General features: G+C 34.4%; 1 protein-coding gene across 3 annotated transcripts in view; it reads left to right on the forward strand.

Moving 5' to 3' along the window:
• Nucleotides 1-18,153, forward strand: part of CDH7 (cadherin 7) — a 126,387-nt gene that overhangs the window by 74,192 nt on the left and 34,042 nt on the right. For all 3 annotated transcript variants that reach the window (XM_039342272.1, XM_039342273.1, XM_039342275.1), the window contains one exon: nt 14,362-14,481. In XM_039342272.1, the coding sequence (XP_039198206.1) occupies nt 14,362-14,481 (120 nt within the window). The remainder of the gene's footprint in view (nt 1-14,361; nt 14,482-18,153) is intronic.

Below are 18,153 nucleotides of genomic sequence, written 5' to 3' on the forward strand. Positions count from 1 at the left end.
GCAGAGGGATGAATAGTAAATAACTTTAACTGCAATATGATTTTATTAACATGAATGTAAAACTGTTATTGCTAGCTTGATAGCTTGCCTTTTCCTTATTGTTCTTTTAATACAATATCAAAGCCAAGTGGACAATAACTCCAGAATAACTTCTGGAGAAGAAATGGAGATGAAGCTGCTTGTAGATATTGTCTACATCATGGCTGTCTAACCTTTTGGCTTGCCTGGGGCACATTGAGTGGATATAAAATATATAATATTTTAATGTATAAATTTTGTGGAGTTGCATTACTAGCTGTCCAGAGCCACATGCAGCCCTTGGGCTGTGGGTTGGACATAGTTACTTTAAAAAGAAAGGATACACAATTTTTAAAGAAATTTAAGTACAAATCACAGCACATTTTCCAAATATCTATTTAAAGAAACTGGCTTCTCTTAAAGATAGAAAAGGTATGATAGTACATATTTTAGATTTTCTGTGGAATGGATGGATAGATGAGCAGAGATTTTGTTCAGACACTGATTGTATATTTACTTGAATTTATTTTAAAATGTTCTTAATTTTAAAGGTTTTAGGAATGCTGTGTCTTTTCATTTCTGTCTGTTTAGTAGAATCAGACAGGCAAATAACACTAAAGTGGGAGGAAAAACTCTCATCAATATTATACTAAGCAAAGAAATATAGACTCATACAGAAAACACTATTTTAAAAAAAAGTATGGGAAGGGCAAGACTCAGAAAATACTCATTCACCATAGGAAATGTTATCCATTTTTTCCTGAAACTTTTCAGTATCACGGGTATCTGAAACCTGCTGTTGTAACACGTTTTTCTGTTTTTACATGTTAATTGTGTGCTTGTTTGTTTGTTTTGGATTTGTTGTATTTCCAAACATGGACTATTTTCTTTGACACTTCAACCATCTTATGTGGCATTTAAAAGAAAAAAAGCTGGAAATATTTCATAATCTATTTATTTTCAATCTTTTAGAAAAGAGAAAAAACAAAAATTCCCATCCTGATCTTTTCCCATTGCTTCTGGGTATGTTCCCCACCTGTAATCTTCATATCTCTGATTATAATTTATATCACTCTATCAGTGTGTACAAGACACACACAACTGCATCTAGTATTCTCATAACGCTCTTTTTGCTATGCTGTTGATCAAATGATACATACTAGGACATTTGCTTCTTCTAGTCAGAATAATTGCTTCTATGCCTGGTTTGATAGTCTCCTTTATTATGATGCCAGTTATATTCCAGGAGGGCTGCATTTTGCGCAATGACACCTGTACTCAGATTTTTTCATCTATTGCTTGTTTACCCAGTCCTGTTAGGGATTCTCCTTGGGGAATAAATCTGCAATCCTGTTTCAGGACATTATGGACATTTATCCTCGATGACAATTTTGGGTTAGTTATGTCAACTATAAGCGTCAACTGTACTTCCACTAACATCCTGCAAACTGCAGATAGTAAATCTGCTTGATAACTTTTCCCAAAATGAGACTGTGGTCTTTTAACCTTACAGTAACTTGTTGATGCAAAGGAAAAAAAATGAGTCAGGGGCTAAGTTCAAGGCAGCATTTTAAAACCCTTGTTTATTGAAAAGATGGCAGCACATTTGCCAAGGGTCTTATTTTTAAAGATCAAATAATTTCTGTGTGTCTTGTTCCCCAGATTCTTTGGCTAGTGGTTACATTTTATATTTTTGGAGCATGCCATGGGCAGTCTGACTGCTATGGAAGATTACGAGATTTTGTTTATTTTCATTATGGTCTCTAACCAGCAAATTAAATGTTGACATCTTAAAAGAATAAGAGGCAAAAACAGAATGCCATGAGACAAAAGAAAGTATAGACAGGATTCAGAAAGAACAATAAAATGCCTAGAAGCTGGAAAACTTGTTAAGATATTACCAGGAGTATATATTGCTATACTACAAAAAATATAGATAGCAGGATCTTAAAAGTAGGACCTGAATGCTAAAACCAAAATAGCTACAGTAATTAATAAAAATACTTTAAAATAAAACGCTAGAATTCTACCTATCACTGTTGCTGCTGCTACTACTACTGCAAGTATTACCACTACTGCTACTTCAATTACAACTACTGTTGTGTTGGGAGCGCCAAAGCGCTTCTGGGTTGAAAGGATTGAATAGTGACATCACAGTTGCCTGGTTGGGGGCTCCTTTCACGTCCCTGTTAAGTTGCCCAACTAAGTCCAGCAGGAGACCTTATACTATCTCAGACAAATGGCTGTCCAGTCTCTTCTTAATGAGCTAAACTCATTTATTTACTTGTGGTCAATCGCTTTTGAATTGCTGAGTCAATATCTATTGAATATTTTAGTATTAAGTGATAACACAGGGGTATGAGTTTGTCTGTCTGTAAATATGTATAAGTAAAATCTTACATTAGTCAGTAGTGTTAAAGTAAAACAAAGATAAGACAAAGTAAAAAATATAGGAGAACAAAATAAAATTGTATATCGTATGAAATCAGAAAATTAACACAATATTTTTCTACACAGGGCAACTGCAGTTGAGAAATGTTCCAACTCTTTTGAAACTGTTGGGATTCTGGTCTGGTAGCAAGGAACAACTAGGATTTTCCTCCAGACAGAAAAAAACTTCTGTTGTCAGATGAAAGTATAAGGGTGGAATGTAGCTTACTATAGAAAGAGCATCAAAGGAACATGTATGCTGGGATCTCAGGTTCCTCCGAAGCACAAAAACAGGTTTGAGCTACAAAGGAATATTATTATAACTTCTTTCCAATAATGCAGAGGGCAAGACATTAAATGAGATTAAAGAGGAATTTCTATGGTGTGATGGTAGGTGAACATTAGTTTGCTGGGCTGGCAAGGCCTCCAGTTTATATAATGCTAGTCATAGTAGCCTACTATCTCTTGCTCTACCTGAAGAGATATGTGATTCCCCTACAGCTGTATTACAGCTCTTGCTTTTGGAATTCACAAGGCTAGGAAACACAATGATATGTCATTGGAAATTTTAAAAAAGAACCATGACAGCTGGGAAAAAACAGGAAAATTGAAGCTTAAGCCCAAAACAGAGCCATATACATGGGCCCTGAAATCCAAGAGATTAAACCCAATTTCTGATTGAAGTGTTATAAGCATTCTCAAGAATTTGTACCGTGTTCTATCAAGGAATTTTAAGTTACTGGATGCACAAACCTGCAAACCATATAATATTTTGGAGACGGATTTAGCTTTGAAAAGTGTTATGGTAGCAAGTACATTCTTACCTCCTGTAGCATGAAAAAAAGCTGAGTGTAGCCTTATCACTAATATTAGCTGTATTATAAATAGTTTTAATGAATTCTTGCTAGATGCCCAATTGCTGGAATACTGTGTTGAAATATTTAAAAGATAAAAGTTGGTCTACAGTATTGTTATTCACCTGCTATTGATGCTTAAGGCATCTCAGTCCCTTTGAAAAGACCATAGTTTTAGTTTTGGTGTAGTTAATTGTAAGCAATTCTTCTCTCCAGTAAGAGCCAGTAGATGTCTTCTGAGACCAACTTCAGTGACTGAAAGAATAGCTTCATCATCTTGATATAAGAACACAGTCAACTGTATAAGTGTAGTGGGCCAGAATTCCTGTTAAGGCAATGACCATTGAATTAAAATACCTATTAAAAAGAAAGAGGCCAGGATACAGTCCTGTTAACAACTTTCTGAATGGGAATGCTGCAGAAAGCTGGCTATTACTGCTACATCTAATTTGCAGCTTCCTAATTAGGCAGAGTAACTGATTACTAGTCCATTTATAAAACGGTCACTGTGGTGGTCTAGCAATATCCAGACATACTTATGGATGCTCCCTTAGTGAACATAAGCACCACTCTGGAATTCCAGTTCTAATACCTAAACAAAATTTACCTAGATAATGCCCTGGACACACCAGCTTAAGTCCTACTCATTTCTCTATTAATATACTGTAGATTCTTTTCCCCATCTTTTCTTCTTCATTTTCAAATATGTGTATCTGAGGCCACCTATTTTAGATTTCTGCTGGGGAAGAAGCAAGTAGCAAATCATATGTTAAAATGTGATGTACTCTTCCATGTATATACCTGCATACAACATTTAAACACAAATACAAAAATATTGAATTTGCTTTGTGGATCCTTCTGAAGCTGTGGTGAAGAATCAGAATAATAGAATAACAGAGTTGGAAATGACATTGGAGATCTTCTAGTCCAACCCCTGTACAAACAGGAGACCCTCTACCAGTCCAGACAAATGGCTGTCCAGCCTCATAAAAGCCTCCAGTGATGGAACACTCACAAATTCTGAAGGCAAGCTGTTCCACTGGTTAATTGTTCTCACTATTAAGAAATTTCTCCTTAGTTCTAGGTTACTTCTCTCTGAGATTAATTTTCAGCCATTGTTTTTTTGCCTTGCCTTCTGGTGCTTTGGAAAATAGGTTGAATCCCCTCTTCTTTGTGGCTGCCCCTGAAATACTGGAACACTGTTTTCATGTCTCCCCTAGTCCTTCTTTTCACTAGACTAGGCAAGCCCAATTTCTGCAACCTTTCTTCATATGTTTTAATCTCCAGCTGTCCTAATCATCTTTGTTGCTCTTTTCTGCACACGTTCCAGAGTCTCTATATCTTTTTTATAATATGGTGACCAAAACTGGATGCAGTATTCTAAGCGTGATCTTACTAAGATTTATAAAGCAATACTAATACTTCATGTGATCTTGATTCTATCCCTCTGTTAATATAACCTAGGCTTTTTTGGCTGCTGCTGCACACTGCTGGCTAATATTTAAGTGCCCACTAGGACTTCAAAATCCCTCTTACAGTTACTGCTTTTGAGCCAGGTTTCACCTAATTTATACCTGCACATTTCATGTTTCTTGCCTAATTGTCTACGCTGAATTTCTCTGCTTTAGATAGGGCCCAGTATTCAAGTCTGTTGTGATCCATCTGGATCTTGAGCCTATCTTCTGGTTGTTGGCTGCTCCTGCCAGTTTAGTGTTGTCTGCATATTTGTTGAGTTTCCCTTGTATTCACTCATCTAAATCATTTATGAAGATGTTGAAGAGTACTGGTCTTAAAACAGAACCTTGGGGAAAATTTAACTTATTCATGGTTCCAATATAGACAAATAGTGGATAGATGGAAGATGGATTGTAAAATGGGCTGGCTTAGAGAAGATGAAATTTTTTTAAAACAAGTAAGAGATCAAAGGCCAACCCATATTAAGAGAGTTTATGGGGTTTTAGTGGAATTAGATTCAGAACCTGAACTAGTTAAAGATTGTATGATTAAATGGGCACAGAATATTGGTGAAACGATTTCAATGGATACTTGGGAACTTATTTGGATAAGAAATGTTAAATTCACACAAGCGCAAAATTTAAGAGAGAATTTTTATAAGATGTTTTATAGATGGCACCTTGACCCAAAGAAAATGTCCATTATGTACCCTAATCTACAGCCGAAATGCTGGAGATGTGGATATTTGGATGCTACCTATTACCATATTTGGTGGACGTGTAAGCATATAAAAGCTTTTTGGATTAAGATATGGTGGAATATTCAAAGAATTTTTAAAAGGAGGGTAAAATTTACTCCGCAATTATTTTTACTAGGTATTGTTATTGACTGTGATGCTAAGGAGGTTATATTGATGTTAAATTTGATTACAGCCGCTAGGTTGTTAATAGGACAATATTGGAAGAAGGAATCTTTGCCTACTTTACAAGAATGGTTTCATAAAGTTTCGTATTTGGCAGAAATGGCAAAGATTTCGGCTTTCTTAAAGGAGCAATCTCAAGAAAAATTTTTTGCGGTATGGGAAAAATGGATAAATTTTATACAACATAATTTGGATATGGAAAAATATTATTTAGCCTTTTTATAATTTGTAATGATTGTTTTTTCTTTCTTTCTTTCTTCTTTTTCTTTTTTATATATATACATTTTTTACGTATTATTATTCATATATATATTTTTTTTTTATATATATATGCTTTATTCTTCGTCTACTTTCTTCTTTCTTCTTTCTCTCTCTCTCTTCTTTTTTTATTTTTTTTTCTTTTTTAGTATATATTATTCATTTTAAAGTTTATGTTATGCATATTATTATTATATATATTATTACTGTGATTATTATTATTATTAATTATTTTATAAATTGCAAATGTTATTTTTAAAATATTTCTTAAATAATCCTATATTCAGTTCTGGGAAGTCGGGGGGGGGGTGGGGTGGTTGGGGAGGGGAGGGTGGATTCTTATTTGTAAAACTTTTGAAAAATTTTAATAAAAAAAAAAAAAAAAACAGAACCTTGGGTTCCTCACTGTTTACTTTCTTCTGTATAGATGTAATTCTGTTGAGTGCAATTTGTCAACCAGTTACAAATCCATCTGATGGTGATGTTGTCTATCCCACATTGTTTTAGCTTACCATGAAGTAGGCTCTGGTCTACTTTGTCAATTGCCTTTCTAAAATCCAAATACACTATGCCTACCTCATTTCACTGGACACTCAAATCACTCAAACAGTGTAGCATGTTATTAATCGTAAAGTTTTACATGTTAGGTAACTGAAATGGAATGGTTATTGAGATAGAAATTCATATATGTTTACCATGTATACAAATGATTTTATTGGTTGTTTTGCAAATACAAGTTATTTTTGTATATAAGTATTCTTCTTTAGATGGCAAAATAGCAAAATTGCAATTCCTCTACAAAGGAATTCTAATGAAAGGTGGAGAAATCACTAGATAATAATATCTAAGTGGGATTATATATCGTTCATGAGTTTTGTATATTACAGAACATTAAATATAATTCAAGTTTCATAGTATGATATATTTAAATGCCTTTGTGGTTACTGGTAGAGTAATATTTAATACTGTATTAATACTGAATTTAGCTTTATGAACTGCTTGTGTGACATTTATCTTAAATAGTCACAGTAAGTCATGGTTTATTTATATGACACCATTTCTAATTAAACATCTCCTGCATTCATGAAATACTAAGGAGAAATGAAGTATCTACCTCACATATTTTAAAATTAGATCCATGAGAAGGACTTTATTAATTGGGTATTGAGGACAGTAAAAGTAATTTCAGCCAAAATGAGCTATTAAAGCTTAAATACTACCAATCTCTTTGACTGTTTAAAGGCTTAAGATATATTTAATTCTTAAATAACATTCTAGTTATTTAGATTACAGCACTGATTACAGAAAGCCACCAGTGTTTAAAATATCATTATCCTATTTTTTTTTCATATTTAACATTTATCTAACAGAATATGTAAATTTCTTATAGTTGTTCATATTTTTCTTCCAATTTGGTTTCTTATTGTGCATAAATAATTTGCATATGAATAGGCCAAAACTTTCTACGTCCTTGGATTTTTCTGAAAAAAAAAATGAAAATATGATAAAAAAATTAATATGATGGCAGGATGATACCTATGTTCAAATTAAAATTCTCAATCGCTCATCCAATCCACACTGATATCTCTAGAGTTTGGAATCCAAGACTTTTTTTAAAAAAAGAATAACAAAGTAATAAATGAAAATGTGTTAGTTTTAGAAAAGATAAATATACTTTTAGGAAATGCAGACATGATCTGTTAAAGCTAAAGAGTGGAAAGAAGAATCTTTGATTTATTGGTTCCCAGGTAAGTTTTACTATAATACGGTGATTTGAAATCCTTATACACTTTTCAGCAATAAAAATGTAAGTCAGTACAAGCTAGAAGAAATGTTAAGTTTTTATTAAAAACTGTTGCATAAAAATGAGGCATATATTTATATATGCTTAAAACCCTTTTTTAATACTTAGGAATTTCAGCAAAACACTTAAAGAATTTTTAAAGTAATTTAAAAACTACCTTAACCCTCAAATCATTGAATTCAAAAGGGAATTTCAGCATGTACCATTCTATTTATTTATGACACCATTTCTAATTAAACATCTCCTACATTCATGAAATACTAAGGAGAAATGAAGTCCTGTCTTTCTAATAATGGAAAAGTTAATTTCATATACATGTAAGGCTAGTCCCTTTCCTTCCCTTTCCCCTTGCCCTTCCCTTCCATTTTTCTAGCTTTTCACTGTAAATGTTGTCACAAATAGCAAGAAAATGCTATTTTGCCCCCCCCCATTTGTTTCCTATCTAATTGTCTCCATCTTCCTTTGCCTGTTCAGATAGCCAATAAGTCTATACAAAAGTTAAAAAGGAAAGGAAGAGGAAAAAGAAATATCTGTTAACAAAAGCTTAGATGATCCAAAAATCATGGTGTCTCGATAATTAACACACTATTAAGGCATTACGCCACATGTCATATCTTCTGATGCACAAAAGAGATCGCTTAACAAATAAATAACTGCTTTTATTCATGAGACATTGTCTATATTCTGTGAAATACATGTTGACTATCCATGGCAAACATGATCTCCTTGCAAAGATAGTCAGAAGTTGTTGGTGGTAGGAAATTAATCATTCAAGAGCTGATCAGGAAAAGGAATAGAATATTTTTCAGTTCACTCCATTTCTTCTTCATGAACTTCATGTACTTCTTTTCAAATGCAGGATTGTATAAAGTGACAAAACTCAAGAGAGATACAAAACATCTATATTGAATAGTATTAATGACTATATAATAAAGAGTTATAAGGCATAATAAAATGGTTCAAAAATACAATTACCAAACAAATTAGAGCAGTATAATTTACAATCATGGTAATACATATATTGTTCCTTGACATTATCATCTATGCCCTTAGCATCTAAAACAGAGCTGCCATGTTATAATTCTAAAGAACATTTAGAATAATTGATGATTTTTTTGAATTTCCACCTTGGTGTGGATGCTGTTTCTTCAGAAATAAATTAATGCATTTGTCTAACTGAACTTCTTTCCACTTGTGGTTAGGATGTATGGAAATGTTGCGATATTTGATTACTTTCTGCATTCCCCAAAGCCATGGCTACTGCCTTCTATATATTTTATTTCCAGATGGTTTCTTGCTGTAGCACAAATTTGTCTTTGTGTTCTTCTCATAGTAAATATTCACTTTTGATTTCTGCTTCAAAATTTCCCAGATAATTAATGAACACTCTGTATGTTTTTTTCAATATATGACATTACAAGCTGGAGATATGCATATGCTCATGAACACCCACTTATTTTGTGCCTGACATTCAGTATTTTTCTGGCTAGAAAATCCTTGTTTTATTTTCTATATATCTACTTTATACAATTGGGAGAAGTTTCACACACAAAAAATGTATATGGATTTAGTCAATAGTCTAATTCTTCTTTTTCTTTTTCTTTTTTTAATTTGACTCCTGAAGTTGAGCGACTGGGTTGGCAAAATCTATGATATTGTCTGTAGGTGAACTTCTGGATTTATACAGTTTCACTAGTGGAATTTAGAGGCTGTCACTGAAGTTTATATATGCTTCAGTGACTTCCTCAAGAATTACTAACTGTAAAAATAGAGCTGATTGCTGGAGGTATTTGTAAAGACTGTTGTCAGTAAATGCAAGTCTCAAGAGCTCCGGCTGTGGTTCCAAGAGAGATTATAAATTCTAGAATGCAACATTGTACTCAGGAGAACAAAGGAAAGGGCACTAAATAATGGTCATAATGTTAAAAAAAGAAAAAGGAGGCGTTAGGAACTTTGCAGTATGACTTCATATCACATTTACTGCATATAACGCAACACTTAGATAAATCCAGTTGAAATTTTAGACCACCATTCTTTCATCCAGTTGCCAGGATGTAAAATACAAAGCTCAGGAGTAAAATATATATAGTGCTCTTGGTGTATGTTGTTTTTTAATAGTTTTTAAACAAATACAGAAGATAAATCTCAGTATGTGAATTGTAGACATCTTGAAAATGACTCTGTCCTGGAATTAAACTTGTAAAAAGCTGTTCTTTGAAGAACCGGAGCATGGAAAGTATTGGGGTCAAATTCTTAAAACAGAAAGTAGATCACATTGAAGAAAAGATCATAAATAAAGACATTTTGTGCACACTTAGTATATTTAATCTTCCTGATACTAATTTCTCTATCCAATTTGTAATTTGGCAGAGTAATTGGAGATATTTTCAATGGTTGTTTTTTTTCCACAGAGAAGTTCCACAGAACTGTGGGCCTTCACAGTATTGATAGAAATAGCAGTAGCTGGTGGCCACCAAAAGATGATCTTTTTCTGGATTTGTATGTATGTATATATCTGTGTCTGTATGAATTGGGTTGAAAAAAGAAAAAGTTAAGAAATTATGTGTAAAAATGGTCTTGGTTCTATTTTATAAGAAACTTATTCTTAGGCCATTTCATTAGAAGCATTTTCCTTATGTTCAGGGACATTCAGGCTGGAGATTCATGTCATACATACATGCATACATATTTTCAATTTTTAAATGTCTATATTAACACAAGTTTTTTTATAAAAAAAATTCTCATTAAAATTCATCTCAAGCTCTTCCTTCAAGCTTTTCCTTCAAGGTAATATACTTAATATTTCCTGCCCCATTTTTTTCCCCACAGCAGGCTGATGGAAAGTACCTGTTTTAAAGAAACCCACTTACCTTCTATGGTTGAAGGTGGACTATAAGCTGGGTCTTGTCATTCTTAGTCTCTTCACTCTTGAACAGTCATGAAAACCTCTATCTATTCTCTCTTGTACATTTTTTGTCCATTTTGTATGCTGCCAGCAACACTGCTGTAAATTGACTTAATGACTTTCTAACATCTGAGATCAAAATCATGATCCAAACTGATAATCTTTATCAAAATGATATCCAATTACACATCTCCACCTCTGGTGAATTCAGCAATGCTGCAAATGTCTTATCCCAATGCTTAGAGATTGTAAGGGTCTGGAATAGGCTTTAATTGAATCCTGGCAAGACTGGGACACTTTGGGGGCCTTCTGGTTCTGGAACCATGGCATCTTTGGTACTGGTGGCATTACCCCAGACAGACCCTATGCACAATCTGGGTCTCCTCCTGGACTCATGACTCCTGCTTGAAAAAAGGTAGTAATCGTGGTTAGGAGCCTTTGTACAGATTCATGTTGTACACCAGTTGCACCATTCCCGGATCCAGCTCTCTGCTCACTCTCACTCCTGTCTTAGTAACTTCCTGTTTGAATTTCTGTAATGTGCTTTAATAGAGTTGCCCTTGAATAGTATCTGGAAGCTTCAACTGATGCAAAATTCAGCAGCACAGACATACCATAGAGCTACCATAGAGCTGTACACAGTGGTGGGATTCAACCAGTTCGCACCACTTTGGCAGAACCGGTAGCTATTTTTTTGTTGCCCAGACCCAGAATGGACTTCTGGAATGGCATCCACACAGAGAACTGGTTGTTCACATATTTGAATCCCACCATTGGTTGTACATATTACACCTCTGCTCTGCGAGCTGCATTGTTTGCCAGTTCCAGGTCTAATTCATTTTTTACATTTAAATCCACTCATGGCTGGGTTATCTGGGTTATCTCCAAATGCATCTGCCTATCTCATCACATCTGGCAGATATACTGTGGGCTCAGTCTGTCGGAATTAACATTCAGTAGGCCCAGGAGGCAGGCTGCCTGTGCTACACCACCTGCCTGGGCTGCCTCTGAATTTCTACCTTTAGGTAGACTTGAATAGTTTAGGAGAATCATTGGAGAGGTAGTTTGTCCACACAGCTATTCCCGTGAACCTGCTTTGGGAGTTTGTAATTTACAGTTTTGTCTTGTAAAGTCCTGCTGAGTCCCTGAGCACCTGTTCTGTTTTGTTTTGTTTCTGGATATCTCTGAAAATTTACACTGCTCCTGCAGACAGTTTTAGACAGATTATAAAGAAAGTCTGTAATTCACCCCTTCCTCTAATGTTTCTTGCTTTTCTTTATAGCCTTCCAAGTTCCCTCACTTCTTACTCTTGCTCTCCCTTGTACACTGAGGTATCAATATCATTACATAACCATTTTGCTTGTCTATATATCTTTTCTCCCCTCTCCTGTCTGCCACAAGCCTTTGTTTCTTTGCTTTACAATTTGTCTTCTGGTGAAAAACTCTGACTTTGTTTCTATTACTCCCACATCAGCAATCTTTTCAGAACACTCTCTATTTAGGACAACATACCTAAAGGCTAACTTGATTATGTATTTGGGAAAAACAATCTTCTAGCAGTTATGCTGGTCTATGACCGCAGTAAAGACTTGATTTGATTTTATCTTCTAACAGAATAGAGCTTAGATGGAAAGAAAAAGATTTCTCTACTATACAACCAGGCAACTTGGAATCTTCCACAGATTTAATTACAGCTTCAACAATCCTTTTCTTTGGTCATGCTGCCCAAGAGAATAATTTTCTACAGGCATTTTTGTTCTCAAATGACTTATCCCTTAAATGTGATAAAATAAGCTTGTTTTAAGTAAGTGTCGTGTCAAGGTTAGTACATTTCCTGGGTCAGAGATGGGCAGCAGTGACAAGAGACAAGGGATCTATAAAGGCCATCAGAATAGGAAGGCTCTGCCGAATCCAAATGTGCTTTTAGATAATATGAAAATGTGGATTATGGTTACTTATCTCAATAAGTGGGGTGTGATTCCTGCTATGGACCTTTGAGATCACAGTGGGAATGAAACCTGGAACTCTGTCTCATAGGTTGCCCTAATGGCAAAACTGCATGGCCATATGTTTCTAAAAAGACTAGATAAACATAGCAACATACTTGCAAACATTGTGGTGCCATTTGCAATTTTATTTGTTGGCAATATTTGAGAAAGTCCTCATCAAAGAAACAAAAATATGTTTCTTTGTAAAGGTATTTTATCTATTTCAGAGGGCATCTGTTAATAAGGGATAGAGAATGTATTCCTTTTGTGCTTTTTTAGAATCCTAAAAGCTATTAACCATAATATTTTGCTTTACAGTACTTACAGTCTTAAGAAAGAAAACAAAACCTTATTTTGCACATACTGAGATGTCCTATATATGTATATATCACACTATTCCATTTTGGCATAAACCATTTTATGATTCAAAATGCAAAAAAATGAATGAACAAATGAATGAATAAGAAATACTGTGCTGTAGAATTAAACGCTTGAGATATGAAAAGCAAACGTATAGACATTAACTTCAGTCATCATATGACACTATAACATTTGCATCCTTGTAAACTGTCCTTGTTTATGTTCTGCCCATAGACCAATTCATATTTAGTTAACCTTCTCCCCTTTTTTATTTCATCAACCCCAACCCCTTCAAACCATGACTTTTTGTTCTTCTTTTTTTCCCCTTTTACTCATTTCTTTTTCTTTTCTATTTGAGCCTGATCAATTTTCTCTAGATCAGGGATGTCAAACTGCCAGCACGCAGGCCAGATGCGTCATGCCGGAACCACGCCCACCCCATTGCTGGCAATGGAAAAAAAGTCTTGACACATCACGTGACGTTGCAAGTTTGACACACCTGCTCTAGATGATCAAACTACCTCAGCGCACCTCTTTCATACTGGTCATATGCTTTTGTATTAAGTTACATTTGTCAAGGCCCAATTCATTCTTAATCCTATATCTTTTCTTTTACCATGTTTAGTTCTTGGATACCCCATTTAACATACTTGAAAGGTTTTCCTTAGCATATCCAACTTTCACTTCATACAACAATGTAGGCAAAAGCATACACAGTCATTTTAGCTTTTTTCAACATTTATTCCTCACAACAGACCACATGTTTCTCTGTGAATTTGTCTCTGGTTCTTCCATTATAACAATTCCCTGGAGCATCACAGGCAGCTATCATTAGTCTGGGCTTTCCTACCATCATATGTACTCCAGGAACATAGATGATATCTGTTCATACCTTTGTAACACATACTTACAAAAACTCCATTTTCTAGTCCAGAATAATTGCTTCAAATGGTAGGAGAAGACTGATACTATAAGTTTTATAGCATAAAATCTTTCTTGAATGATCAATATTAAAGTCTTATGGTTGGATAGATTGCTGAATTGTCTTGACATTGACTTGACTTGTTTGTATCTTGTATGCATTTTCTCTGGGAGCAAATGGAAGATGCCTTCTATTTCCGGTACTATCTGGTTTTGCAGTTCAAAAATAACATCATATGAATAGCTGATAATTGTTATCAACTTGTTTGATGTTAAAAGCATCAAAGAAGTTTGTTCTAATCGAAATGATATACATGTCAAGATGGTTCAGAGCTATATTATTGGCTGAGTTTCATTAAAAATGCTCACCTCAGAAGCATAATATTCTGTTTTTCTGTTGCATGACAAACATTAACAAATTTATTTTTACTTCTGAACACTTTCAGGAACCTCTGTGGTACAAGTAACAGCAACTGATGCAGATGACCCTACATATGGCAACAGTGCCAGAGTAGTTTACAGCATCCTTCAAGGTCAACCTTATTTTTCTGTGGAACCAAAGACAGGTAAATATGCTCCTGTACTTTTATCTATAACTAGCAATCTGTGATCTTTATTTAAACAAAGAAGTCCAAAATCACTACCATGCTCCCGCCATCAGATGAGGTCATGAGATCCCCATTGATTGTCTTCTGCAAGCTTCCCAGGTTTCCCCATTGACTTGTGGGAAGGAAATGAGGACCACATGATTGTGGCAGAGCAGCTGTGCCAGTGAAGAGCAATGACATTGAAACAGCAAGTTTTTTTTTTTTTTTTAAAAAAAACATTTTCACAAGAATAATGGGTCCTGGCACTCCCTAAGTTAGGCTGAGATACCTTGGTTGAAAAGGTTTTTACCTTGTGATGCGCTGTTTTGCCCAGTTTAAGGATACAAACACAAGAGTTTTAATAGCAAATAGATAAGTCTTTGTGAATCACCCCTGATTAAATTTGAATTAGATATTTGAAATTCCAAGATGGTATGATTTGATCCAAATCTGTAATTGAAAATTCATTGGCTATCTGATTTGAGCCATTTTCAAATTCAGATATTGTTGATAACTATAATGGGAAAAATTCAAAATGCTAGAAGCTGCTTCATTTTTGGCTGAATGGGATGAAAACAGCCGTGATGATAGGTCCTTTCCAGAATGTTAATCCTATTAAGTTTCACTTGGATATCGCCAAAAGTTTTAGCCCAGTACATTTTTAAAATATTACTATTATTTATTAAATTTGTTTGTTGCCATCTGGCTGCGAGGTAACATATCCAATATTTCTTCATAACTATTTTAGGGCAGAGATAAACATAAATTATAGAAAAATAATTTCCGAACTATTTAATAAAGAACCAATATATCCTAGCTTAAATTGAAAATGCACATTTTAAAAACTGGTGTTTTTTAAATCCTCCTAGTTTTCTATTTGTTTTTCCTGTCACAGTCATGTGATGCTTCATTTCCTTTGATAATTAAGTAGGGATGCCAAGATGGCTGACATAAGTGTTACGAAACTTGGCTTTTCTTTGGAAGGATCCTCTCATCATTGGTTTGGTTGGGTATTAGTCTGATTAGGACTTTTGGTGAAAGCTTCTGATATAACTGCGCTGCTTCTGATAACTAGGCATTATTTGGTGCTTGGAAGGTTAGGATAATTGGTGGCAAACCTGGCCCTTTCTCAAAAGGACCTCCTGGTTATCTGCAAGTCTTGGTTGAGTGAGGAGTATGGCTTATTATCAATGTTCTGCTTTAGTTAGAATAGGCAGCAGAAGTCAGAAAGTACATGGTAATATAAGATAGGTAAATTACAGAGGAGCAAATTGATTATTTATTTGCTTATTGATTATTTATTTATTTGCTTTATTTACTTCTGTACCCCCATATTCCTGGTAGATTCATACCAGTGTGCAAAAAAATCAAAATAACTGACAGCAGTACAAAAAATTGTAGCCTTTCAACCTGATCCCTATTTTTAGGATGTTAAAAGTGCCACTAAATATTAATCTGGCACCCAATCCTTCATTGTCAAGAGACTTAAATCTGCTTCAGTAATGCAGACTATAAAAATAAGGTCAGCCATGAGTCTATATTTAGAATGCTTAGTGCTGAGTTGAATTCCCAGTTGTGTGAATAGGAGAGCGTAGTAGTTAGCACAGGAAGAATGAAGTTAGGATTTATAGCTTGACATATTAAAGCAATTAAGTGCTGAGAAAGTGAATGAAGCTCCTAAATAATGTCAGTTTTGCCATCCCAAATGTGTTCTGATAGGCAGAGATTAAGGAAAAGGGAAACCACATTGGCCAGCTATTTATGTCAATATCAGAGAGTCAAACACATATAACTGAAGTTGTAATATTCTGTACCATATGTAAGGACCTCAAATTCACCAAAGCATTTTGGAGGTACCCAATTAAATTGTTATTTCAAAACACATTCCACAGTTATTTCATCCTTGAAAGGAGAAGAGCCAATCACACATTACTTTGTCTTAATCTTTTCCATTCAGCAGAGTTAGCCCATGACATTCAGGCAAGCTGTAGAGCACACTCAGGGTAATTTAAGATTTTTTTGGGAGGGGAGGGAAGCTCAGGAGGAATGATTAAGACAATTACCATTATTTCATCCCAGCATCAGTCATCTAAAGCGATTGTTTCATTCTGCCTAATGGGAGAGCCAATTTTGCCTTGCAGTGTCTCTATATCTTTAACAGCAAGGCACTGGTCCTTTTTAAAAAAAAATGGCTTGTCCCCTTGGATATGAGAGTTAATGAAGAAAGAGGAAAAATGTAGTTCCACCATGTTCTCTTGATTATGGATTGGACTAGGTATTCAGAATTTGATTATCAATGTACTATTGCAAGTAAGGGTTTTTTTTATTATCACAGGCCTAAAATGTGTTCCAACAAGCATACAGTATATCTAAAATGTGTAAATACTTGATATTATTTCTATTCATTTTTATTTTTATTTATTCTTGTGATCTCACTTATTTCTTTATGTATTTGCCTCCCTTATTCATCAATATGCTCTCAAACTCTCAGAGCTATGTATTGCTTTATATTTGAAAAGCTTTCCACAAATGTTGTTTTTGTGAAGAAATGTTTGTACACCTAACTGCATTGTATTATTCAAACAGTTCATTTTTTTGTAAAAATACCATTTCATTACCAAAATATGGCATGGGTTTTGTGAGAATATATTTTTAATTATTTTGGCAATTTATGCCATACATTTTGTCCTATCTGAGCATAAAATCAAGAATCTATGGTCATCTGGAAAGAACTCTTCATATTTGCTAAAAATATAATGACTGTACCTAAAATGCTGTCCTTACGTACATTATGTCATACTACTTCATACTATAATATTGTTATATATTATGAATGTGAGAAGTAAAAAGGTCAAAGAACTCCATTGTTAGAGCTGCCCTTGGATTATATCAAATAATGCCATATGTCTCATGTCTAGGGGTTGAATCCCAAAATTTAAATTCAAATCAGAGCAGAATCTCCAAAGACGAATGTAAATATACATTGGTCTGAGTTCATGTTTAGATCAGATTAAAAAAAGTTATTTGTATGTTAGAATAATTGTTGCTAACAGAAACACATTCCTGTATGTCTAGGACTTCAAACAAAAATCAAGACCTGTCAAAATCTGTGAAGCAGAAGATCCTTGTAAATGCAGAGCCCAAAGTTAGCCTTTGTTAGTTATTGTTTATTTGGTCCAGTTATAGCAGCTGAAAAAACCCATACTGTTTGAGACCAGTTTCTGAGCAGCCCTTAATATAAAAAGAATGAACACAGTTTGTGAATATATTCTGCTTTGAGTCTTTCACACATGTCACTCCTTGAATTTTCTGCAAATACTATTGAAATATTAAATTTATATCCAACGTGATGTGCTTTCTGTTTATGGAAAGATGGAATAGTCTTGTATTGATCAAGAAAAGTATTTGGATAGAGAGCATAATAACATTTCACTTTATTTCTTCCACATTTCACTTTGTTTTCCTGAGCGAGGGGGCAATCAATATTAATTTGCACTTGCTGATCTTAGTAGTAACAATTCTCTAAGCCATAAAGCAACACAAATATCCATTTTCACTTTTCTCGAAATAAGCACATAAAAGTTTAGCATGCTGAAGTAGGAGCAATGTTTTATGAGGGCTCATAGATTTATTCAGCTCATACCTCTAGGT

This window comes from Crotalus tigris, unplaced genomic scaffold (assembly GCF_016545835.1).
Source record: "Crotalus tigris isolate CLP2741 ecotype Arizona unplaced genomic scaffold, ASM1654583v1 scf7180000017783.2778290, whole genome shotgun sequence".
In the NCBI taxonomy this organism is placed as follows: domain Eukaryota; kingdom Metazoa; phylum Chordata; class Lepidosauria; order Squamata; family Viperidae; genus Crotalus; species Crotalus tigris.